Source organism: Eleutherodactylus coqui, chromosome 6, assembly GCF_035609145.1.
Source record: "Eleutherodactylus coqui strain aEleCoq1 chromosome 6, aEleCoq1.hap1, whole genome shotgun sequence".
NCBI lineage: Eukaryota > Metazoa > Chordata > Amphibia > Anura > Eleutherodactylidae > Eleutherodactylus > Eleutherodactylus coqui.
The window spans coordinates 57,931,116-57,958,917 of record NC_089842.1 but is presented as its reverse complement, the minus strand read 5'-3'; the positions used below and the strand labels follow the sequence as shown (position 1 = coordinate 57,958,917).

Genomic DNA, 27,802 nt, shown 5'->3' with positions numbered 1-27,802 from the left:
TTAATAATCCAGGACCAGAGTGAGGCCTGAAAAATTAATATCTATAGAAATCTGGATTCCGGACTGAAAAATTTACATACCTGGACTCTGACACAAGGCGGATGGCACCCCAAGAAATGGTGGTCTCAAGTGTGGCCCCAAGGCAATGTGTGGAGCATTTTGTGGTGACAGTAGTGGAGGCGGGTGGGACATCTCCCTAGGAAGTAATTTAAAGTCCTTCTTTATGAAAAAGATACTTCAAATAGTTATAGTGATATATTCATACATTATGAATACAGCCAAGGCAAGAAAAGTGATATTTTACACCATTATGAGCCATTAGAATTTTAATAAACCGATACCGGCAGAACAGACTGCCATTATAACCGTAAATGGAATCAAGTATTTGTCTTTCCATAATCAAGCTTGACGGTAACATCAATATCAATTATAACTGGAAAGTCAAATCTGTGATAATTGTGTCAGTAAATCGCTGATAGGTATTTAATGGAAGTCATTTTCTTGTGGTAGTCTGAGTTTATACACCATATTCAGAGAAGAGGTTGGTATCGGATACAAGGCTATTTTGTAGGACTTTCTGCACATAAAGTTCAAGTACAAAGTTCACTAAAAGTTATGAGTTCCTTCTCCCCCTTACATACAGTATCATGGATACCTAGGTATGTAATGTATTAAGATTCAGGAGATGGCAAAGACTGATGGTGCCAGGAGTGCTCAAACATTAGCGATAGTTCAGTAGCCAAATGATTCTTACAGCTGAGCAGCTTATTCCAACATCTGGGTACTACCGCCATAATTCACATTGAGACAGGAGTGCACGGCATGGCATGGCAACACAGTCACATTGGCAATGTAATAAGGCAAAAAAACATTAATGACTCTGAGCTGCCAGAGATAGATGGGTCTCTCACCACCCACCATCATTAAGATTAACCTCTCTAATCTTGGAGGGGACCCAATTCAAAGAGCTATTCCTCTACATTTCTTCTTGACTTCTCTCCTTGAAATACCACGCGCCAATTAAAAAGAGCACACAATAACCAGTCCCAGTATCAGATATCCTCTCCTTCCTTTCATCACTTTAAATATTAAGGGATAATGTCCCTGTTCCCATTCTCACAGTTAACGTCAATGATACTAGCCATGTGACTAGGTTACTTTATATTTGGCAAAATGCTCAGAAAGACCAATTTCGACGAGGCTGTGAATGCTTGTTCATGCTCTTGGCTTATGCCACTCACTAGATGTTAATGTTCACAGTTTACAAATGGGATCTATCCTCCCCTCTCCAAATAATCCTACGGAAACTATCCATTGAGGTGGTGGTATTGGCCGACTAACCTTATCTAACCACTTTACTACAGCAGGTAGAGTTGTAGTGATCGGTAGTGCCGTACAGTAGCTCGCCAATTTTCGGTCATAATTAGGGCACCATGGAGGTATATCTCCATATGATATTTGAAGTCTAGTAGGCCTCGTAGGCTTATGATTGCCATATTATGGCTCCATAGAACTCGGAGGTTGAATGTAGCCAAAATACAGTCAATGTCCAAGGCATTCTCCGTAGATCCATGGCCAAGGAAGCAAGTGAATAAATGGACAAGTATGTATGAGTAGGAATTTGGTTGTCAGTCTGTAGAATGCACCGATGTTCTTGCGTTTCCATCACCGTGTGAGGTACCGCTGACCCCAAGCCTATTTTCTCCGACAAGCTCCCACATATTATTACCTCCCCCCAGCGCTCCCCTCACTCAGCACTAAACTAATTGCACTGCTCGTGTTGTCTGGGAAGAACGGCCATCGATTCCTCGCTGCTGAAACGTCCTGCTAATCGTATCAGCACTCCGCCAGCTCCTCGCACTCTACTGGCAGCTCCAATTAATCTCAGGTAACGCAGAAAGTGACCTTCGGCTCCGAGCCGGGGCAGCAGCCAAGCGATGCTTATGTAATTACACCGTGAAGTGTGTAATCACCTGGCCTAATCCCCCAGGCCCGACAATTAGCCGAGGCCTCTGTCGCTGGGCTGCCAAGTGCTCTGCCACCCGGACAGCCTGCAGATGAATAACGGTCAATTAAAGCTGCATGGCGGGGGCGAGGAGGTGTCCGGTCGATGTAATTAGCTGTAATCATGGGGAGACGAGGCTGCCAGACGTGAGGCGGCTTTTATATAGGATGCAATGTGGGAAATCAGGCAGAGTTTAACCCTTTCACTGCCCGCTAGTCTGCATACTACACAGCATTCATTAATGATAATACTCCATCTCCCACTCTTACCAATGCAGCAGGAAATCTTTTGCAGAGGGTGTACAATCACAGACCAAAAACGGGGGGGGGGGGGGGGGGGGGGGGGGGGGAAGAGCATTCGCAAAGCATCACATGTCAAGGGAGCCACACTATTATTTCGTCATTACTAGGTATCTGTTAGGCCCCTTTATATAGGTCATCAGTCCTCCAGAAGGCTATGGCAATTTTAGTCATTGACCACAATGGAAAAAATATAAGCTATGATTTCCTTTTAATGGGTTCTATGGCTAGAAATCAATAGGACTTACATAACAGCACATGTAGTACTCCTGCTGTTTGTACCCAGAGAGCCGAGTTCATGGTCCCACTGCTGTTCTCCAACACATGGGCTTCTAAAAAAAAGTTTAAGACCCAGCATTCCCAGACTCCTGAATGGCAAATTTGCATAGTTTTACAGCAGTAACAATCTTTAGAAAGTATATTACAACCAATATTGCAGCAGAAATGGGGACCACAAGAGCCCCCATATAGAAACCAAATATATTTTGGGCGACTTTGTGAGTCTCCAGTGGCCAGATTCAATTAGTGACATATTCTGATGTCATCGGGGTGACAATTAAAACGAACTATCACTAGTATGTTTGGTTGTAAATGGCCCTGGAGACTTACCACTAATGTTCGGCCTTAGACCCTAGACTTTTAGGATCACTATTGGATAGAACAGGCATCGATTGCTCACATTTGCGTCATGGCGGCTGAGGCTGAAGCACTTATGTTGTAAATCTTTCACACTTTCTGAGCAACGGCACGGTCTATTAGCGATCTACGGAAGTGAATGGATGACCCCGCCGCTCTCTGTCCCTCTTGCACACTAAGACACCTCATACTCACAGGCTCAAAGCCAAAGGGCATTAATGGGTATTATACAGCTACCTTAACTCCGTTCTGGCCCATGTGCACTGTTGCTATAGAAACAGTTCCTGATGGACCCCTGGGGAGAGGGTGGTAAATTCCAACTGTAGCGGACACCACGCAGTATTTACAAGCCGCGTTTACATATTTTCCGCTATTTTCATAATTGTGGAGGGAACATACCCCCCTTTGTCTGTCACTGACTAATGTGACTGATAATAGTCTGCTTTACAACCAAGGACTGTACAAAACAAAGTGTAATTAATGCATAAATTACCATAAACATATCCTCATTACATTGTAATCCATTATTAACGAGTGTTTCCCCTATATCACCAGTAAATACACGTCCCTCAGTCGTCCTCTCCTGTCAAATGGTGAAATCTCCTATTCAGCCATTACTTAGTTCTACCCGTTTTCCGGTGACAACAATAATGATTGACATCACTGAGTCCACGGGGAGAGATATGGTCATAGCGTTGCCACTTTCGAAAATGGAAATCCTCCGAGTTCATGGGGGGGTTAAATTGGCATCCATGTTCCTCACTCAACTTTCATTGAAATGTATATAATCAGGGGTAACAACTAGTTACAGATCCCCATGGAAAACTTGTAATGCCCCCTCATCCCCTTGCAGATGTATTATACACTAAGTGACCACTTTTTTTTAGAGACCTCGGCCCTTGCACCATTGGAGCTTCCCTGTATGGAAATTAGATTTGTGCCTTTACAGCGCAGAATAAAATCAAGTGACCAAGTTTTCTGTAGATCAGTTGCAGTCTAAATCCACATTGGAAAACCCAACAACCCGGAGTGACTTCCAACAAGGTCTGGTCATTGATGCAAAACTAGCTGGACCAGAATTACACAGCCAACCTTGTGGCATTTTTTTGTGCAACCGTGTGGAGAGTATATTGAAAAACATCCAGTGAAAGCAACTTAATGAAAGGAGTCAGAGGAGGATGTCAAGAATTGACCGTGCAAAGTCAAGCAAATTACAGCTGAATACAACCATGTTGCTCCAACTATGGCATAAGAACACACAACTCATCGTTCCTTGGCACAGATGGGCTATAACAGCAAGCAACTAGTCTGAGTGCCGTTGTGGTCTAGAAGAAACAAAAGAGGCGAGATTCCAATGGGCAAAAACGCTAAAAAGAAAAAAAATCAGATCACTATGAACAGTAGCAAAACATCGTCTCGTCTGATGAATCCAGATTTCTGCTGATGGGAGGTCAGAATTTGGAACAAGCAGCATGAACTGATGAACCCTTCCTGTCAGCTAATCAGAGCCTGCAAGTACCTTCATCTCATAAGTGGCAACTACAAGAAGCTTCCTGTCCGTCGAATGATTTTAACACCTAGTGGAATCTACTCCACAAAAAATTGCTACGATTCTAAAGGTCAAATGAAATCCAACACACTACTACACGCACATCTTGAAGCGGCCATTCGGTATACACGTACAACACTTTTCTCCTCCAAGTTGCCATACGTGTGTGAATTCAAGTGTGAGTGAAAATTGTGGCGTCCCATAGACCTCATAGCTTCTGTGCTATTAGGATGAACCAAGTCATGGATTACATCTATACTCTGCCCCCAGAATGCCTATGAATAGTAATAGGTCTATGCCTTTATTTCCCCAGCTCCCAAATTTTGGTTCAAAATGGCTGCCAAAGTGGTCAGATTATGTAAGGGAGAGCATCTGGAATGAAATGTTTAGTCTAAAGAGCTGTAGATATGTAAGGGTCCTTTTACACGGGACGATTATAGTTCAAAAAGTTGTTGAGATGAGCGATAATCGCTCACAGCCAATGTGAACGACTGAACGATTTCTCGTTAGAATGTGTCAACGATGTATCTACCTCTATAAACAGGCTGCACCACCGAACTCATATATGGTTCCCTCGTTCCAACAAGAAATGGGCAGGTCTAAATGGACCTTAAAGGTTCTTATAATTGGAGGAATGTGAAAACAAAAATAAAGAATGTATAGACAGACATTTTCTGGACTTCCATAGATTGATAAACATTATAGATTGCTACTTCCTCGCCTGATGTGGCTGATAACAGAGAACAATATGCTGCTATTAAAATATGAAGAATCTAGATTAGGCCTTTATTGTCTTTTTTCCCCCTTTACGGGTCATACTGCCCTAAATCCTAGTGACTTGTAAGCGGTTCCGCCTGCACCCGGCTGCGCACACAGTAATCTGATGCAGATACGTTTTTCACAGAGGATGTCTTTTCTGTTTAATAGTGGAGTGTGAAATAAGTTTCAGCATCGATGGCAGATCAGCCTGGGAAGCCAGGGGCTAGATACCGGATTTTGTTCTGGCACTGGAATGGCTGATATCCAGCCCTCGGATCCTGTGTCTGTTTCTCTGCTTTCTGCTCCTACAGCCATGCACGGCATTAAGGGATTTGCGCTGCATGCTGCTAAATTTGATATGTCCTTTAACAGGAGACAAATGGTTCACAAGGCTTTAAAAGTATTGACTTTTCTTTAACAATAAGCGCTAATGGCCTTCAAATAATCAATAGTTAAAGTCATTACAGGGTTACACATTATACGGTTAAAATGAGCCACTGCCCTGCTTAACCCTATCCTATCCCTAGCAGATTCTGACAGCCCAATCTGAAAAACCCCTTTGATCCTCATTTTAATACAAATATATGTGAAAAAGTATTATAATGCAAGACATTCCTATCCAGTGCTATTTCTTAAAGGGGTTTGTCCAGGACTAGAAAAAAAAAAAGGTCTGCTGTGAAAGGAGCTGAACTGCAATACCAGACATGGCCTGCAGACAAATATGGCACTGTTTTTAGAAAAACAGCAAACTTTTTTTTTTTTTCCTCTAGTCTCGGGCAAAGCCCTTTAATACAGTGAATAGGTACTACTGCACTCTTTTCACTGAGCTTTGGGGACAATATTTTAGTTGTTTATCTTGGTATGTAGAAAGAGGGATGGTTTATCATGTATTCGCATAATTCCTTTGAGTAAGAATTAGGCGAGGGCTATACAGCTACTTGTGCCCCGTGAGACAGACTTATTTGGCAAAGTTTAAGGGCGGACTGAGATGGACGTATTTGCGCACACAATCCGCAGAGAATAACACCCATTGGTTTCAATAGATTCACTCATCTTTCTCAGCATTCTGGCGCACTACAGGCCCCATAGAGGTCAATGGGAGTTGTGCAAATGTGCACCCAATTACTCATTATGCTGTACAATTTTGAGGGGAAAAAGAACTCATTTGAAACTATTTAGGCTAAATAGTCTTTTAAAATCACCCCATCAGCGCGAAAAGTGCAGTAATATGCACAAAAACGCGTGCAAAAAAAACTTGATCACAGCACAAATAAGCTGCACTACCACATGCGTTTGTGCGCATACGCTCGTATGAGGCGGTCCTTAGGCATAAGATCAAAGCACTTTGAGTTGGGCAAAAGAGAGATGTTTATCTGAGACTTGCACCACCTTATGAGCCGTACTGCATCTTTCTGACTGTAGGAGAACTTGTCCTGCCCTCTTCGGTTTCTGGGAAAGCCGGGTAACGGGGCTGCATGATGATGCCCACAAAAGGGTTGCCATCCAGTGAACCCCGAAAGATGAATCAACCTACTTCTGCTGTGATATATCACTGAACCCCGTACTGTCGCAGCATAACTACGGTATGCAGATTTACCATTCAGGATTCTTAGAAAGTTGAATGGGAAACTCTGTGGCATCTTACCGGTGGTCACATATGTTACCAGCCTACTCACGGGCTTATATTTCAGGGTGACTTTATACTCTAGAGGTTAGACAATCCTCACATTCATTGCTCGGAGAAAACATGTCCAAAGTCTGACACTAACGGACATTCAACAGAAAAGGGCTATCACGTAGAAATAACAATAATCAGATGATTTGTAGTCAGGAAGGCATGTCTGATCCATATCTGCTGCTCGGAAATCAACCCAGTCTGTGCTGGAACTGGCATGCCTACCGAATACCCCACTACATAGGACTGAATATATGAACTGTGGTACAAACATAAGAGATACAAGTTCCCTGGATACATTGTGGCCGTATACTGCGGACTGTGCTTCCCCATTTCTCCTCTCCTGCAGTTCCCACACAGGAAGATAGGATGGAATTTTAACCCCATGCCAAGCCTTTTCCAACCCCTTGCAATAATTCTCTCTATCTCCGGCTGCCGTAAATCTACCTTCCACTCACGCAGCCTGCCTGAGGGAGGGAAATGGGAATGGAGGAAGAGGGGGGTGAGATTCTGTCAGCTCCAGCTATGTGCTCCAGGCTAGCGGGCTTCATCTTGATCTTAACCCCTTCTAACCACATGGGTAACAGCGCAGAATCTAAATGAGAACAGATTCAATGGTTCATTAATGTAATAGTGCGTATAATATATACTACCTCCATAATTATCTCATGACTGGCTTAGAAATATGGATTTTCCTCTACATCTGCAGCTATAGAAACATTGCATTCAGGCTCCTATTCAGTCCTAGTAAAACACTGCCACCTAGTGTCCAGATTCACATGTAATTCAAAGATGAATGGCAGTATGAAGCTTGGACCATCTAGTCAAGACATTTACAGACAGGACAGTGCTCTATTGTTACTCATGAGGAAGCTAGCACAGGAACACTCACAAATAAGAGCTCCTGTCCACGGGCAAATGTTCACTGCGTTCCCCGCGGCGATTATCCGGCTGACCGCGGAGATCCGCCTGCAGGCTCCTGCTCCCGGGCGGCGGCTTCACCATGGGATACCGCAACACCCATGGACAGGCAGCCTTAGGAAGATGGAACAATACCTCTGCAGCACCACCTATTGGATGGCAGCATTCCTTCAAATCAATGTACGACTCTTTAAACAAGTCTTTAAAACAATGATTGGGAATAGGAGACCAACCAGAATCCATACACAGACAGCTGTTTCAGGCAGTTTGCCCCTCATCAATGTGCAGTAGGTTTCTGCCTTAGTTAGTGAAAGGCCTGTGACGTGGGTCAGTTGGGGTGTCCTTCAGGAGAGACAACAACCCTCCTGACCCACTTGGATACAAGAAATGCAATTCTAACACAAGCGGCTATATTTACTTATTCCATACGCAAGTCTACTTGAGAGATTTTGATGTTCACTGTCCAGAACTACATTTTAGCAATATACTCTCTATGGTACCGAAACACCATTTTGGCACAATGGCACTGTGATATCTGACCCATGATGTCACTTGGTCTCCTGGCCTGGTGACATCCTGTAAACTAGGCACATGGGCTTCTAATGTAGAAGCCACAGCCCGCTTATGGAACATCACCTATGACATCCTGTGTCAGCGCCTCCTATTGGCTGCAGTGGTCATGTGCATAAACAATTACATGGCCGCCGGAGACTAAGTAAACAGACCGACCGGAGGCGAATATTGTTATTTTTGTATATGTATTTCGTCCACCAACTGCCACCAATGTGCTTATTAATCGGAAAACCCCCTTAAGAGGTGCAAGACTTTTAATACGTTTGTCATGCACCAGACTAAAACCTATGCCTAAACTGGCATAGATTTTAGCTATACTTTACACTAGTTTCTGGCAGAAATGATAGAAAATCTCATTCCCAACACTTGGCCCCGCCCACTTTTTGAAATAGTGGGAGGGGCTGGAGAAAACAATGGAAAAGTCACTAGTTTAACTCCTCTGCCACAAGCCAAATAATACATATGCTTCAATGTTTTGATGTTGCTAGGTAAAGACCCATTTTTCATTATTTTAAATAAATGTTAGGCTGTGGTAACGTTTTCCTGGCAATTTCTGGGCGGGAAGAGTAGCACAGCATACGCTACTATTCCTATCATAAGGACAGACACTGCAAGTGAAACCCAACAGTCTCCATTATAAGTCAATGGGGTCTGTTGGTCTCCAAAGTTGTCCATTGTGTACTAGATCTGGCAGAGTCACGATTTCGGTTTAAGACACAAGCCATGACAAAAATATGAAGACAGTTTAAGGATTAAACACCTATTTCTGATGAGGAAAAAAAAAGTTTAAGCCGTCACTAGATTACTCAGAAAACAGCGACTACAATGTTTCCATGTGACCAACTTTTCAGCCAACTTCTGCCATTTCGAGGAATGTGGCACATGGGTACATTCTTCATAATTATTCTGTCAACAGTGAAACGGACTGACTGGACCTTGCGGCGTGAAGGCATGAAATTTAGACAGCGATAAGCTCAGCCAGTCTTCGAGATGACAGTCACAAGAGTTTAAGGCTTGACTTGCTATTTAGTTAGGGGAAAAAATTGTCTGGCACCAGGCCCCTCTGGGAGCGGGATAATCCCACCCTGTCAAGTCTGCACCAGACAGAAGAAAAACAACCACAGTTTTTGTTTGCCAAACACTGATCCTATAGAAAGCCCCAGGACTCTCCCGCCTCCCTACTGGAATCAGCCGTTATTTACTAGTCCTCCGCCAGCGTCAACGGCAGAAGATCCAGCCCAGCCCAGACAATGATCCTTTATCTGGTGATAAACAACCATTGCATTCCCCTCCTCAAGTCTGGAGCACAGAGGAGGAAGGTCTAGCTCCCTTCCAGATGGAAAGTACGGGTCAGAGCCAGATTTTACTCCTCAGACACACTTGCTCCCTTCTCTCCTGCTCTTTCCCCCACCCAAACATGCTTTCTTCATCTATTCCTCTGACTTCCCTGGAAGACTTCCAGGCCACACAGAGGTTGGGAGGTTTTCCTGGAGTTATGCTGGACAGGAACCATGCAATCCCCACAACTGGCGTGTCTGTGTCTGCAGCTTTCCCCATGATGGGAAGGGTTAGCCAAAGTGCAAGCCCCTTCGCTCACTTGTGTTCCCACAACACTGTCATACTTAATGCAATTCTACTGCCGGGGCTGATCCCACACATCCTTCCAGAGCTCGAAGCCTAGTCATCTTTCCAAGGAGTGAGATTAATATCTTAAAACCATGCAATCTCGCTTAGAAACCAACAATCCCTTTGTGACAACGGACACTACAAGGGAGGAAAAAGAGAGCAATAAAGGCCAGGAATGACAATTACAGAAAAGTGGAAAATAAACTGTGATTAAGAATCGGTAGAGCCATTTTCCAGGGGAACAATTAAAGGATTGTACCATTTTTTCATCTTCCAAGCTTGGCGGCTAACATAAACACCCATCCTTCCTCAGTAATGCTCTGCACAGATCCCTCCATATTCAAGCAATAGAAAAGCTTTTTGCAATGTTTACAGTGGTACTCAAAATGGGGGCAGATATTTTCCCTGAACTTGTTCTTCATCCCATTGAAGAATATTAGTCAGTCTAAAATGGTTGCTCACAGCAAACAACAGATCGCAATACATTTTAAACAACAGTTGGATGAAAGATAGTTTGTCTGACAGCTACTTCCACATGTTGGTTCGGCCAAACGTTATTCAGGGAGGTAAGCAGCAGCTAGACGGCTCTGACATCGGCTTATGTCCCAGGAAACAAAAGGATCAGCTGTTGAAGTTCAACGTCCCCAATCCTCCTTTTCCCTTGACATCTGTTAAGGAAAAGTTGAACCGCTCCCATCTACATTAGATATTCGCCAGACCCTGCCCTTAACAGGGAGTTTGGGCGAATTAAGTCTAATGTGCATTTGGTCCTTTAAAGTCCCTCTAATACTACGGGTGAAGAGCTGTCGATGGCTACTTTATATCAGGTTGCTACAGTTTTCTGAAAAACCTGTGACTCATTGATTGAAATCCCTGCTCTTCCTGTGCTTAGGAGTCCAGTGGGTGGTGCCACTCAGTGATTGATAGCTATCTCTGTATGCACTTATACATGGAAGGTAATCAATCACATGGAAATCAACCTTGCCATGTTTAATCATGTGTCAGATTTTACTCCTCTAGTAGTATTACCTCTAAAGGCCCCCATATACATTAGACTGGTTGGATCCACATGTATATAGACGCCTCTAAACTTTAGCCCAACAGTTGATGTGAGGACATAGGAGGATTGGGCATACTGAATATCAATGACCAATCCTTTTGTCCCCCTAGAGATAAGCTGCTCCCCAGAACTGTCTGGCTGTGGTTTTTTCCATTCTCCCTACCAAAAACAAGTGAACACTTGGCTGAACTGGGCATTCATGAGTACAAGGGAGTCAAGAGAAATAGTTTTTGGTCAAATCAATGTTAGGCCAACAGCTATTCAGGTGCATGGGCACCTGAAAAAGAAAATTTGTCATCATGTTTGAGCCCCATAGACTTTCTTATGGAACTCAAAGTTGAGGGAACGGGGAGCTATGTTTAATAATCATAGGGCGCCCTGTTTGTGCGCCATGTAGTTGCCACCCCACACAGTGTGATTTTCAGCCAGCTGTGTACACGCGGTCTACCATAGAGATGAATGGGAGAGCATGCGCTTACTGATGGCTGAAAATAGTGCATGCAACAACTTTGTGGGGACACGGCGAAAGAGAAACCCAGTGAGTATGAAACACAGTTCCCCATTTTCTCACCTTTGATTCCCATTAACCTAACTTATGGAGCTCAAATGACCGTTTCCTTTTAAGGGCAAGTACAGTCAGGATCTGTGCACAATATAGCAAAGCTGTGTACTTGAACCATTGTTGTGGATTCTGTAAACTTGCCAAATAGTCACAGTAGGAAGCCAATTGAGTTGATAAAAATAAGTTACATGGTGTTATATATATCTCCCCAGCAATAAGAGCTGATCTTTGGAGGTTAGAGAAGCCGGACCTGTAGTAATCAGCTAACTGCTACTAGCTTCACATTGGTAAGATGTTGTTCTGCTAAAACAACACCTTTAAATGCTGTTAAAGAGCCTTCATTTCTGGCTAGAAGCTGTTCCGATGACCTAAATCTTGTCACGTGCGTGCTTACAGAGAAGCTATGCGAGACACCTACAGTATATGTGGAAGTTTGCACAATCCCACTCTTGGTGTGCCGTGCGTCAAGGCTGTTGCAGTTGCCCACACACACTATTTCTTACTCACTTTCACACATAACTAACCTTTCAATCTGTAAAGTTATTTAGCTAATGCAGCGTCCCACAATGCTGGATGAGCCGCTCTCAGGAAATGAGCCTGAACTTGTGCTCGCCTACTACCTAACAACCTTTATTTTAGATATTAGGTGAGACACAAGCCATAAGCACAAAATCAGTTCCAATAGTAGAACTAAATACTAATACGAAGTCATGTTTGCTCCAATTTCCCTATCCTAGGTGTTATGCTCTAAAACGGAGGATGTATCCACCCTTAAGCTCCTATATTCGGACCACCAGCAGAAGATGGGATTCGTTGACACATTGAGGTCCATACTGAATGCTATATGGACATAAAGTGTCTTTACTGAAGTAAAGCTAGAAGGTGCTAGTAGAGCACATGTCTTGAGTGCCAAGTGGGCACCAACAAGCTACTTTGCCTTGGCAAAGCCTAGGGCAACAAATTATATATTTTCTCTAGGAGCAGAAAAGCCTAGCTATAAGCCTATAGATCTATGAGGCGCACTCAAGTTCTAAGGTCTCCTAATTCTTTCATTGGGAATAGGAGCAAATAGAAACATGGGACACATTTTAGAAGACGCTGGCCTCTTTCAGGGATGGGTGAGACAGATGGCATCATCGTCCAGTGCATGAACCCACGTAACAGCGGCTGGAGTTGGAATGTGGATGTCGCTATTTTAAGTGTTAAACATGCTCTCAAGATCAGCGTGTAATCATCCGTTTTCATTACTTGCATGGAATGACACCCATCAACATTCATCGTCAGTTCAGCGAGACGTGGTGAAGTTGTCATGAATGTGCAAAATGTGCGATTGTCAGTGCGACAGTTCAAAGAAGGCCGAATGTTGTGCGAGAACAAACCAAAAGGAGCCTTGGCCACGCGAGCCAGGCAAATAATACGATTGCACGAATGAAGAAAGTGAATATGGAGGACTGCCAATTGGCCGTGGAAGAGATTGCTGCAAAGTAGGCATTTGTATAGGATCTGTGCATACAATCCTGTGCAAAGACCTGAAGATGCCGAATGTTTCCGCCAAGTGGATGCCGCGAACGTTAACCGACCATCACAAGGATTCACGTGTGGCAGGCCATCTTGACACATGATGACGGTGTGAGTGGTAACTTCATTCCATCAATTGTCATAATGGATGAGACGTGGATGCTGTTTTTCAGAAGGACGTTCTCCGTGGTCTCACACTTTCCAGTTGTGCTGCTCTTGAATCAGCCCTTTTCCAGCGGGCAAAACAGATCCCTAAAGAAGCATTCGCAGCGGCCACGCAAACATGGTGTGGATGTTGTGAAAAATGTGTAGGTCCATAGTGATATTATGTTGAGGAGTAACAATATTTTCAGCTTTCTGGGATATTTAGAACTTGAATGCACCTCATATCACTATATACACACAACGCTTCCACAAGCATTGCCTCCCTTCTTCATACCCTACCAATGTCATTTTATACGATCTTCACTCCTAAGCATATATAATCCTAATCACATAAAGCTACTGAACCCCTCTGAAGATATTCTCACTTTCATTTGCACTCCTTGCCAGTAGCTACAAGTTGGTAAACAAAACAAAGAAAATAATGATAATATAAGACTATCATAATAAGTACATATATAAGCTGAATTCTTCAGTCTCCAGTCCTTATACATGGTCAGCACAGATCATACTTTACCTGTCAGTGAAGTGGGAGGTGTCCCGATGTTGTGGCAGGCCTTGCTTCCTCCTCTGACTTGAGGAGTTACTGGAGGTGGGCATGTGAGCTTCCATTGCTCCTGGGTTTCGCACCACAGCAGCTGCCACTTCTTGTCGTGCCCGAAGCAGATCTGCCAAAAGAAGAGCGGAAACTGTGTCAAACTGAAACACCCTGGAGTGCTGCAAACTATTCGGCAGTGGTCTCCTGACAAGAGATATCCGGAGCAATCCTTCCTCCCTTACCTAACTCATCCCAGTATGTGAGAGCGTTACCTGGCTGCTCCCAGAGATCATCCTGCTCCTTATCATTCTCTCTCTCCATCTCTTGACCTCTTTTGTTCAGTTCTCTATCTTCTCCTTAGCGGTTTCTTTCTTCCCCTTCTCTCAGAACTAAACAATCAAAACCACATGTTTTTCTAGCACTGGAACTAAACTTGAAAACATACGGAGCCGAGTCACCCCCGGGGTGGGGGGTTGCGAGAGGGGCGGGCCAACACTTTCTTCCCAAGTGAAAAAGACCAAAATCTAGTTCCAAAAAATCTTTGCTCTTTAGATTCCGTTTGCCATCACTAGATTATGTCTCCTATATGGTAACACACTTCTATTACTTTTAGAAGTCATCTTATACCCAAGTCCCTGAAAACTAAGCATCCCAAGTTCCTTACCCCCACCTAAGTTTGTAGGGCTAGAATTCCTCCTCCTCTCCTCAGGCTCCCGTCCCAGTTTTGACGATGGAAGAAATGTGTGATGCAATTGAGTAAAAGCGATTTTCCAGGCGCAACAGGATGAAATGTGAATAAAACCTGCTCTGTGTTAGTATGTGACTAGACAAATATTAGTGGACTACAGCTTGTGTGATCGTGCCATTCTCCAATGCTAATGTACGCAGTCACATTGGCATAAATGTATTCTGAAACCCAAAATTGCGACTCTTCAGTACTAGCGAGTCAATCACGTTACCACAAAACGCCAGTGTTAATTCAGACCGACAAAATGATAAAGTTGATGACAATATAGACATAATACATATAGGGCAGACCTATCGCTAAACAGACGGCAAGTGCATTCATTCGTCTGCCATGGCATGATTCATTCTGGACGATGTGTAATAATGACAAAAAGAGGCGGCGGCGCAATCAATGATCATTATGAGCATAGATGGCCCAGACACAATTAACACAGCTTGGTTAATTGCCTTCCTAGGGGTGCTGATCATGTTGCCTGGAGGTAGTGCTTTGAGTTGGGCTATGTCTGCCTGTCACAGATCCTGGAGTCTGAGGCTCCGGGTTACCAACTGTGTAGCTGGATCCTGAGCGATCCGTGAGATGCGCTGTGTAGATGAGATATGGCAGTTCAGCCTGGGGGGGCTTCCCAGCTGCAGTGCTTGGCAGTCACGGGGGTGTCATAGCCTGTCAGAGCTGGCGGCTTTAGGAACGCAAGCCACAGAGATAGGAGGGGGAAGGGGCATCAGCAAATGTAAAAGAAGCCTGAATAGTCTGCAAGCTAAAATTGTCTGACCACCAAGAGATAATAATCAAATTTACATTTGGACATTGCAGAATCTTAAAAGTACCACATCCCTTTCCTAGCAACTGCCATACTATCTACCCAAAATGTACTCTGTTGCTTCTGCTATATTACCAGTTCACAATGCTATCCGTGCACAAACAGCCCCCCACCATTTATTTACCATTGATAACACTAAATTAAAAAGCCTATAGGAGAGCAGCTTATAAAGCCTCCAATTATGGGCAATACTGTCACATAGTGAATGGCTGTATCTTTAAGAAGGTATCGTTGGATTGTATGAAACTGAACAATAATCGTTTAGTGTGTATATGGCCAATGACCGAACAATGAATGATAATTCATGCACTTATTCATTTTATGCATGCATAAAAACCCAACGATAATCATCTGGCACGCTAAGCCTTCTTAAGGGGTGACCAAATAACTATGTATAAATACATGAGGGGACAATACAAGGATCTCTCCCATGATCTGTTTATTCTCAGGACTGCAACGGTAACAAGAGGGCATCCGCTACGACTAGATTCAGCAGGTTCCATCACCAATACAGAAGAGGGTTCTTTACTGTAAGAGCAGTGAGACTGTGGAACTCTCTGCCTGACGGCCTGGTGATGGCAAAATCGATAGAGGAATTTCAGAAGAAACTCAATGTCTTTTTGGAGTGCTACAACATTGCAGGATATAAACATTAAATAAGCAGCGGGGTTGTTGATTCATGTCTTGGAGTCAGGTAGGAACTTTCAAATGTTGATCCAGGGATTATTCTGACTGCCATTATGGAGTCAGGAAGGATTTTTTCCAGCAAATGGGGTAAATTGGCTTCTGCCTCATTTGTTGTTTTTTTTTTTGCATTCCTCTGGATCAACAAGGGGTGGCTGGAAACAAGCTGAACTGGATGGACATTTGTCTTTTTTTCAGCCTTGCATACTATGTTACTATGTTATTCATTGAAGAATCGAAAGCACATGAGCAATAGTTGTTGGACAAATCGTACTGTTCAAAAGGACCCTAAACTCAAAGTATGCAAGGTATGAAAAAATATGATGTAAAGATGATATCATGGGATTGAAGGATTTCTTGCAAGTAACGTTATCAAGCCTGGTTCCCACATATCAATTGCAGACTGTTGTTTGGAAGCCGGACTCAACTGACAATATTTTTATGCACTTTGTGCGCAGCGGTCGAGGCTGGCGTCTGAAGCCAGACAGAAAAATACTGCGTGCAACATTTTTTTCTCTCTGGCATCCTGTATCAAAACTAATGCAATTAATGTTATAGGATCAGTTCTGGCCACACCAAAGGGCAAACCATCCGTACTGCAGGATATGCAAGAACACTGCCTAACAAACTACAGTGAAATGCTGATAACCCAGAACAGATTGCATTCAATAGTACAGTATTCTTAGAGAAGGCTTTAGGTTAATGTCCCTTTAAAAGTCTGTCCTAACCCATACCACGTTCCCTATACTTTTCAGCATGACCTGCAAGACTAACCGCAGCTCTCCTGTCAGCGCAGAGTGGCAAAATAGTCATTGAGGGCACAGCTGAGTGCCAGAGAGAAACTGTGCACAGTACAAATGACAAGGAAGGAAGGCACAGTGGGGAGGATATGGCGGTACATAATGCAAGATAACAGCATGTACGACGCTGCCCCGGACAAAAATACTAAAAGATGACAAACGCTGGTGATGTCAGATACTGTAAAAGAAGTGACTGTCTTGAGAGATGAAGAGGGGGTAATTGTATTTACTGAATTATATATATACACACACACACACACACACACCTTTGGGCATATTCTAGGTGCATATGTTACAAAAAGCATGAAAAATACTACAATAAGATTTTTTTTAATCAGTGTAGATCTTCTATTTTTATGATTAACAAAAAAAAAAAAAAATCACAATTAAATACAAAACCCCTTCTGTTCTTTTCTATTCAACTCCTATATATACGCACACATGTATATATCTCCATTTCTTGGAAAGCTGTCATTCGAGCCCCCACGTCGATTGTCATCCAGCGTTACTAAAGTCCTGAACAACAAGTATGCCAATGATATGGAAAGAAGAATTGCTGCATAACCAGATCGAAAAAGAAGAATGACAATTTTTTTCCTAGCCCGCACTGGCTGTCACCCAGCTTTCCCAGCAATGGGTATAATTTAAAAAAGCCTTGATAGAACTTTTGACAGCAAGTCATTTACTGGATGATATAGCTTGAGTGATTGTAATCGCCTGGGACAGTTACCCAAGACTATATAATCTAAAATAACATTTTTAATGTGCGATCCTTTCGCCATAGTAAATCAATGGACATGGTTCTATGTGTCTCATAATGAAATCCTTGCAGCATTCTCGTAACTTCTGTTGACATGTCGCTTAACTCGCTTGCTATCAGTGACAGGCCCGGATGTGGTGCCCTGACTCCCCCACTGAATGTGCAGAAGTCAGGCCGCTTTTCTGACAGCTGGAAACATCACATGGAGTGACACTTTAAGCCCAGGAGGCTGCGGGTAAAGCCAGGATCAGAAGGCAGGATTAATATTAGACAGGAGAAAGCAGAGATAAAATCTTTCATGGATCTGCATTTGTATCACGATTGCCGGGAAGAGAGACCAGAGGGCATGCTTCAAATATTGCCTCACCCTATAAAGTGATTTCTAAGCACTCACCTACCTCACATAGGCCTTGGAGAAGCACTTTAATTATTGATATCTCCTAGCAGTCACTATATACAGGTATGTATTAAAATGCACTTAGTCCCTACGCAGTGGCGCCAGCCGTCCTGTCATCTGACATAATATGCATGAGAATAGCGTTTATTGGACCAGCCCAAGAGAAATCACTGAGTCTTGATGAAATGATATTCTGTTCTCTCATAGGAGCAGATACACAACAAATTGCCCGTTTCCGGTATACAGTATATAAACAGTATAATATTATGTGTAAGGCAAATCTTTAACCCTAACCCAGGGAAAAACTAAAAATGTAATCTCCTACACCTGACACTCAAGGACCACCATGCACAGATCTCAGGGGGTTTCCTCCCCGATTACTACATGGAAGCTCAAGTTAGTCCTAATGCACCCAGGATCTGTTTAATGAAATACTCCCTCTGCTGGATCCTACAATATCTAGCAGGGAATATTTTCATATTGGTTATACAAGTAAGCACAGTGCCTTTGTTAAAGAACCAGAGAGGAAACAAAGGCATCAAAAAAAACACAAACTGGAGCAAGTTCCGAAAAAAACTACCAATATGGTGAGCGGTCTGCAAATCATGTCCTATGAGGAACGGTTAAAGGATCTGGGAATGTTTAGCTTACAGAAGAGAAGGCTGAGAGGAGACTTAATAGCTGTCTACAAATATCTGAAGGGCTGTCACAGTGCAGAGGGATCAGCCCTATTCGCATTTGTACAAGACTAGAAGCAATGGGATGAAACTGAAAGGGAGGAGACACAAATAAGATATTAGAAAAAACTTTCTGACAGTGAGGGTGATCAATGAGTGGAACAGGTTACAACGGGAGGTGGTGAGTTCTCCTTCAATGGAAGTCTTCAAACAAAGGCTGGACAAATATCTGTCTGGGATGATTTAGTGAGCAGTGAGCAGGGGGTTGGACCCGATGACCCTGGAGGTCCCTTCCAACTCTACCAGTCTATGAGTCTATGAATATGAATTAACACTAAATAAAGTGATGCTGACAGTAAAAACTCTTATTTCGTCCCAATGCCGTATGTGGATTTTTCATTTCTTCTCCAGTAGATGGGTCTATGTCCGCTGCACAGCACACTAACACTTCACTCCACTTCGTTATTTTCTTAATGTCCATGGTCAAATATTAAACTTTCAGTCAACAGAAATCTAACTTTACCTGCTGTCCTCAGAATTGTCTTTATTGCTCTTTACAAGTATTTTATTTTTCCTAAATTACCTATTATATGGGATTATGTCACATTCCAGGCTCCCTGTATTGCTAATGAAGGGAGCCAGTTTCAAGCTCTTATCAGGGAATCATTCGCTATGTGAGGATGTAAATCCCTTCCCCCACCCTCAGGCTGGTACATTTTAATAAATCAAGGCCACCCCTTAACTCTCCGTCACGATTGAGAGTAATGATTTTAATAAATCAAAGCCCTAACGGGTTAGTCGAGCTGTGGCCTTGATTTATTGAAATCTGTGCTCTGAATCTCTGTCTCATCCCTGTGAAAACAGCTGGTGTTACTTTAAGGGACTGTGCCTTTACCAATATCACTGCGACCAACAGGATACCTACAGTTATGCTCCTCAGTATCAATATCCGATACGTTCAAGTACGGTTCATACTATAACAAATCCACATACAAAATAAAAGGAAAAGCGATTTGTGATTGAGCAATTAAGATCCTATTAAAACTAGAATGTTAATTAAAAGGGTTATTTCCATCTTGTAAGGTGATGGTATATCACTAGTATATACCATCACTTATAGATGGGCGACCAACCTCTGGGACTCCCACTGATACTAGGAGTAAAGCAGATGCAGAACTGATTTACTGCTTTTCTAAGTGATATATGTATAATAGGTCCCGGCCACCTGTAGGAAACCAGGGGCCACACTGTAGTTCCCTGCAGAATGGGTGGCCCCTTTATTCTCAGGATCAATAGGGTTCCCACAGACCATAAAATGATGGCAATATCTCTTTACAGGAAGGGGAAATCCCTTTAAATAAAGTTTACTTGTCATAGAATCAGTTACATTTGCTCAAAATATACGTCACTGGAGGTCCCCATTCTTACCACTGTGGGTAGGTACTGCCATAGTGTTGGCCAGTTGGTACAGTCGTTGCTGCTGTTCCTCAAAACTACCATGCTCGTTAAGTGCTGACATCATACGTCTGTAGTGCTCTTCGGGGGTCATTTGAGCCAATGGCTCCTCCAGTAAAGGAGTCTGGGAGTTTTCTGCAGAAGAAAATAAAATTAAAACTTAGCAAACTTTTTGTCTGTTAAGAAATAAAAAAAAAAGGACACAAATTGCATGTGACATTATGACAACTATTTACACAAGGCTAAAGTGACTGCGGTTAGAGGCGCATTAAACCTAGAAATGAAGAGTAAATATAAAGAGGAGCGTTCTGAAACAGTCTTGTAAAAATCCTGAAGAGAACACAGGAGTTCCTGATGATTTGTTTTCCATTTTTGGCTGGGGGACAACGGAAGGGGTAGTGCTTAAAAAGGTATTTCCAAGATTGACTTTTATCACCTATCCAATGGATAGGAGCTAGAAATCTAATCAGTGGGGTTCTCAATGCTGAAACCCCGACCAATTCTAAGAATGATTCTTCCTCAGTGAGGGCTTACTGCACCATCCCCAGTGAGAAGTAACTTGAATTGAGAGAAGGTTGAACAGACATTGTGTTCCTGCATTCATTTCCATTGGAGCTGCCAGAGATAGCCAAGCACTTGTACTTGCACTATCCATCAGCCCCATTGAAATGAATTGAGCTGCACCGCATATGCTCAACTTGGGCTCCATTCAAGCTCCTCCTCACTGCATTATCAGGGATCAGTGGTGGTCTCAGTGATGAGACCCCCACCAATCAGACTTTTATCACCTGCACTGTGGATAAGTTATAAAAGTCAATCTTGGGAATTACCCCTTTAATGATATTTACTGCAGACAGGTTAGAGGGGAGAGGCTCCTGCTGCAACTAGTTGCCTTACGAGCACATTTCCTGCCAGACATCAATACCATATCAGCCTCCACCTTTCTAGACCTGTTAGGAGGTTGGACATTGACATATAAGGAAGCTACCTTCCAACAGGCAACCTACAGAGGCATTAGACTATCTCCATTTACATACCTTATTTCCTGCAGGAGCACAGTATGGGCTACTAAAGTCTCCCCATGCCAACTTGGCATTCTCTACAAGGATAAACAATACCCACCCAGATCCACCTTTTAGGAATAGCTAGGGAACTGTAATCTTACACTATATGTATCACCTCACAAAGCCCAGAATTCGCTCCTAAATAAATATCATACATGTACAGTAAAACAGGTGCGCCAACTATTCTATTGATTAGATATTAAAGATGCTCCAGGACCTGACAAAGGTCTTAATTTTAGAACAATTACAAATACAAAAAATTATTGGGTGCACCTATATGGCTCTCTAATCCCCAGATCAGAGGGTCAACATGATAAATTAGAAAGTCCGAGCAGTCTTTTCGACCAACCAGAATTCCTGAAACGGCTCTGATGATAAACAACTCTTTCAGGCTCCCTGAATGATGCTCTTTAACCTTTCAGCCATTTCCATAGACTACAAGAAGTATGAAAAGCATAGGCACTGAATGTAGAACAAAGTTGGGCAACATATCTACAAACTTGTTGGTGTATATACTGTAACTTTCTGTTGCAGTTTTTTAAACGACTATGGGAGCTTTCATCATCTGGCTACTAAAATTGTATCAAAGAGGCTCCTGGAGCGAATCTAATAAATAGTAATTTTTTTCAGCCCTGGTATAACACAATATTCTCGAGCTTCACACCTGCACCTGAGTCTTCATTTTCTAAAGGCCCAATGATGTTGATGCACACCTGGGTACATAGACTGATCAAAGATGTGTCTCCAGAGGCCCCTGCGTGTATATTTATAGTGTTCCATCACCTGTACATGCGCTACTCGGTGACCTTTCTGAAGATAGGCAGAGTTAGCCTTGGGGGAAAGAAAACGTAATTACATTCATAAAGACAGGAGTGTGGCGCTTCCAGAGCACGAAAACAAACAAAAGAGACTACTACTCTAAGAAGCATAAAATGATTTACTGAATGTAAGAGACTTTCTACAAGCACTGTGCAATGAATAGAAACAAGTGGAGTTTGAAGGCTACAATGTTCATTGCCTTTATAAAGCAATCAAAGAGAAAACAGAAACGGAAGTAGTGACAATTTTGATCAACATAAGTTTGAAGAACTCCCAGTACACAAGAGAGCCCGACACTACTGAACCAACGCATACTTGAAATCCCTGACAAGACTGGCTATTGAGACAGCTCAACAATTCCAATGGTCACCAAGGCATCCCCTACTCTCAGATGATCATAAACTATGCACACGGGGTGTGTTGGCTCCCAATTTACAATTTCGAGAACTCCCATTTGGCATCCCGATGAAGATTGAAATCAGTTTTCTTCTGCTTATTGAGATCTTGTGATATCAGGTAGGGAATTAAGAGCGTATGGGGTGGTTTTTATAGCGTGGCAGGAAAAAGTGGCAAGCACCATTCTTCTGCCAAAAGGTATCAGACTAATTCATCATTGTCTGATAATCCACAAGCAGTCTGTTTCCAAAGTTCCCGCAGCAAGCAGCCGAAAAAGTTTACTAAAAACTTTCAAAACTTTTAGCGATTCTTTGCAAATAAAGCAGACGGTGGCTATCGAGGCATACTGGAGTTGTAGTTTCACAAGAGCTGTAGGGAAAGTGGTTGGAGATTATAGTTATAGGAACTTTACTATGGTCAAAAATTTATGTTATTAAGGTTATTTTGTGCTTTCTTCTATTCAGAGAGGATTTCAGTGATCAGTAGGTACACATAAAAATCTCCAATCACGTGTCCTTACTCGTTACATGTTATTTAGGGAAATGACACGATTGTTGATACAGAGATTTGCGATATGCCTGGACGCATAAAGGTTCACATCATAATCTGCTGATACTTCTGGATTAGAAGAAAAAGAGAAACCACCAAGACATGGGTCTCTAATTACCAAGTAGGCCAGACAAAACCTGATCTAGAGCTTTAAATGCACTCAGCCCTCGCTAATACCATGCTCACTAGAGCTTTCCGGTGTCTGCTCTGGTCATTACCAGCTAATATGGCCAAAGACTGGACATTGATCCAGCCAAATCTCCAAGAGGCACCAGAAAGGTGATGGATGGACCAGACAGCAGCATCTGTCTGTCTGTCTTTCTTCCCCAATGACTCACAAGGAGAACAATCATCTAGTGACTGAATGAGAAGTTTCAGCTAATTAGTGACCGCAGTGCCGTATTCCGAGCAGCTGGAAAGGTTGAATAGGTCATAGAGTGGACAGATACCCAAACTACTTATCAAACAATATGTTATAGAGCGCCTGAGTGCTCTCCAAGGGAATCCTTTTATAGCTACCAAGGTCCCTATACAATGTAGCATTTACCCCTAAACCAATATAAAAATCAACACCTGCAAACATAAGTCCCTGAACAATCCTCTTGTGTGAAGCGGTTTAAACAGCCATGTCTGATGTATGCAGATTTAAATTCCCTTTGCTTCATTTGTCTGCAAGGCTCTCACTAGGTGTCAGTCTTGACTGCAGTTCTAGCATTCTATTCAGATCATTAGGACGATTAGGATACAATAGCAGAATTGAGTTGTGGAAGGGCACAAAAGTAAGTGAATATAAATAGTCACATGCTTTAAAAATATGCAACTTGCTATCATCAGTATTACTGTACAAGTAATGTGCTTCTGTAATGCATTCATTATCCCTTTCCTGGAAATCTTTATTCCCCAAAGGAATGGCCTAGATTGAACTAGATGACTAATGCAGGGCTGGACAAATCCCAGGAGCCAGGTCACCTGTGCACCTAAGGGTATATTCACACTCAGCAGATTTGGTGCAGAATTTCTATGACTGCCATGTTCATCTGAATTGGGCTTGCAAAATATCCAGACACTGCTGCAAAAGCAACCCATTCACATGTATGGAACAGATATTTATTCGCAGAAACTACTGCAACAAACTGCGACATATTAATGCTTGGGGCATAACAAATCTCATCCACAGGCTGTGGAAAAAATCCACGCGGAATTGTCCTGCGGTGCAGAATTTGGATTTTGCGCTGCCAACAGTTGACATTCTTCAGATTCAAAGTAAACATTTGCAGCAAAGGGAGAAATCTGCAGCATTTCCACAGCTTTGCCATCGCGGATTTTCAGCACATCCACTATGGACCCGCTTTGTGCACACATATCGTAAAAGCCTGTTACTGGAGCCAGAGGGGCCATTTACGCAGGCATAGGAGAGTTGTGCCTGAGCTTCTCAGCAGCAACTCGCATCGGACAGTACACGGACGCATATGCATGTGCTGTCCAATCCCGATGGGAAGTGGACATTACATATATGATTCCAGTTCACTATGTGGACCAAAATAGAACATGCTGTGATTAAACCTGGGTGAATAGCCAAACTGGCTAGAAAGGGTCCGTGTGCACAGGGATAGGAAATACGCCAGCGTGAATGGACCTTAACCTTTTGCATTCTTGTCCATTAATGTACATGAAAGTTCTTATTGCTTGGCCACTAAAAAGGTAAAATTAGGGCCTGGAGCACTCTAACTGACTTCAAAAGGTAATATTAAGGTGTTGACCTGTGGAGTAAGGACGGTTTAACACGGGCAATTAAATTGCACAATTTTCTTGCAATGCGACAGTGCTACAAATCGCATGTATGTTAGGCTGCATCCGCATGGGCTATAACATCATCACTACAATGTGAAGCTCGTGGGTCCTAATAGGTTCTTTCATATGAGTGATGTTTTGTAGCGAGATTTTGTAGCCCATGCGGATGCAGCATCAAGCCCATGTCTTCCAATAGGCTCTTTCACATTAGCGATGTTTTGCAGGCTGCTATGTTGCGAGAATACAAAATCGCGGTATGCTGAAAATTGCCCCGATTTCGATGTTTTGTAGCCGATGTTTTCCTATGGAGCTTTCATTCGTGTTGCAATGCAACTTTTACAGTAGAAAGTCCTACTGATTGTCTCTAAAATAACCCCTAGCTACATAAAAAAAAACAATATATCACCTAACAGGTGCTTTCCGCTCCGTCAGACATCTGCTTCTGAAGCTCCAGCACACTTGTCAGTAGTTTTCCCCCAGCACTTCCTGGTTTGGAGGTTCAAAATCCCCGCCTCCGGGAAGCACTGGCTCCGATTTGTTCTAGAGTGCCGCGCCTCAGCCAATCACTGCAGTGCTTGATGAACCAATAGCAGACATTCAATGCGATGGCCGTGACTGGTTTATTGAATGCTGCAGTGATAGCCTGAGCCTGAGCCGCGGTGCCCGAGAACCAATCAGGGCCAGGTCTGATTTTTGAACCTCTGATCAGGAAGCGCTGGCTGAAAACTGCAAGTTACTGTGCCAGAGCTGCAGAGAAGAAGTGTGGCAGAGCGGACTGCGCCTGTTAGGTGATGTATAATATATTTTTTTGTTCTTATTTTAATGCAGCCAGGGCTTATTTTCAGGGTAGGGCTTATATCTAAATCTCCCCCCTCCCCAAAAAAACTGGCAAAAGAGCGCTACAAAGTCATGCAACTTTGTAGTGACACAAAAACGCGATCTCGCACAGAACACGGTTGCAAATTTTCTCTCGGAGATATCGCTGTCGTCCATGTGAAAGAGGCCCAACAGCAAGTGTAATAAATTAGTTAAGTAATTTTAATTTGTTACATGAGTACTTAAAATGCAATGTATATCAGAAAGGTTGCGATAGTAAATTATCAAATAAACCAAGCTAATTTAATCAATGTAGATGCAGCAGAGCTGAATCTGTCATACTGTCTGCAACCATCATTTCCACATTGAGATTATTCTCTAAACTACAGATACTGCAGTAAGTCTTAACAGACAAAGCTACCCAATAGTAGTCTGGAAGTTAAGGGGTTAACTTGAAAGCTTTCAAGGCCACCAACTGGGTTCACTGTGCCAGGGCTGTCTTATAATGAGAAAGATTCAAGGAGACCTCAAAACAAAGGAAGGAATCTACAGAGACTTCAAAAATAAAAACACTAATTATTTCTGATTAATTTTGTTTGGTAGCGTGAACAGAAGCTTAGAGAATTAATTGCTGTTTTTTTCATCTACATTTTCTACCCCAGCTCTGAGCACAGTGTAATTATCCACTGTGAGGTCTTAGGCAAGCGTGCGTTCCTCAAATCCCAACACCATGGTTCAGTAAGGAAAATGTTTAAAATCAAGCAACTACATAACTAGGATTTGAGGGGGGGTTGGATCTTAAATGGTCAAACTTTGATACAACTAGTGTTAATATGATAGCCAATGTGATAACTAGCAAAAGTGCAAATTACAATTTAAAATGAAGTTTTGCTGAAAAAAAGACTCTAAAGCGATAGCCACTAGGAGTCTCCCCTCCTTCTAATTTGCTGTCCACTACTCGTTGTCAAGTGAAGGCCATCTCAAAGGAGGGTGATAATTCATGCTGTCCATAGAGGTTCATAGAGCGAAGAGGAGGAGAAGGAAGCTGCTGCACAGGAGAGACTCACACAGACGCTGCTGCAGCTAACGGTAAGTGATTTGCTGCATTGCAGCTAATGGAATCACATCTACACTGTTCATCATTGTTGTATAATGTCTTCCATGCTGTTAAGTCTTTATGTGTGCTACTGAGATATATGGAACAGAATTATTTTTCCATGTGCAGTGTATAGAAGCCATTATTGCAGAAGTCTCCTCCCACCACCTCAGAGAGAACTGAAAATTAGATATAGAAGCTACAGTAGTAGAAAACTGTTGAAAAATTCAGGATACAATTCATATAAGGGCCAGATCCAGATATAGTATTATTCCTCAAGTAAATACATGGCAGCTTATTCTGAAAACGCATCCTAAATTGCAAGTATGTTTTAACATGGTACTTGTAGTTCCACTTTCTATACCAAAGTCCTCTCTAGTCCTAGCTGTATAAGAGACTGTTCACACTTCTATCATGGATTCTGTACTTAAAGGAGCCATTGCAGCTATGAGGGATCCATTTTCAAACGAAGGCATACATTTCCCATTGACTTATAACGGGGTCTGTCAGATTTCTGCTGTTTTTGCAGACTATGCCATTGATTTCAATGAGAGCTGCGCCTGCAGTTACAAATGTCGGCCACTATGCAGGGGTCGGAGCAGCAACTTCTGCTCAGACCTGTGTATTGCGGAACCACGAGCAAGCACCTGATCAGCTGATAGGCCAGGATCCAGGATCCCAGTCGATCAACTATTAATGACCTATACGAGGATAGGTCATCAATAGTATTTTGTGTAGAAAACCCTTTTACTGTTTTCTATATCTGTAATTACCTATAGCTTACAGAAGATATAGCAACTCCTGTTGTGTTAGAGAGTGTAGTAGTGCTACCTTTGGAACTATATACAATCAAAAATTAACTAATTGCCATAGATATATAAGCAAGGACTACTGTAAACATCCTTTTGTGTATTTTGGTCAAGCTGCATCCGAACATTACTTTCCGTCTTACCCCTAAAACAGTAACACCGTATACGAGGCATCAATTTGAGCCTTATTTATATACAGACAACATACTTCTAGCGTCCCCGGCATCCTGTCCACTTAAAT

The 27,802-nt window shown here is 42.7% G+C and overlaps 1 protein-coding gene across 8 annotated transcripts in view; it reads right to left on the bottom strand.

Annotated features, from left to right (window-relative positions):
* Positions 1–27,802, bottom strand: part of SAMD11 (sterile alpha motif domain containing 11) — a 240,511-nt gene that overhangs the window by 15,313 nt on the left and 197,396 nt on the right. For all 8 annotated transcript variants that reach the window (XR_010793141.1, XM_066606881.1, XM_066606878.1 and 5 more), the window contains exons 7-9: positions 20,195–20,356; positions 13,863–14,013; positions 81–196 (exon numbers count right to left, since the gene is read on the bottom strand). Coding sequence is in view for 7 of the 8 variants with exons in the window: in XM_066606881.1 (XP_066462978.1) it covers positions 81–196; positions 13,863–14,013; positions 20,195–20,356 (429 nt within the window). In the remaining variant the exon portion in view is untranslated. The remainder of the gene's footprint in view (positions 1–80; positions 197–13,862; positions 14,014–20,194; positions 20,357–27,802) is intronic.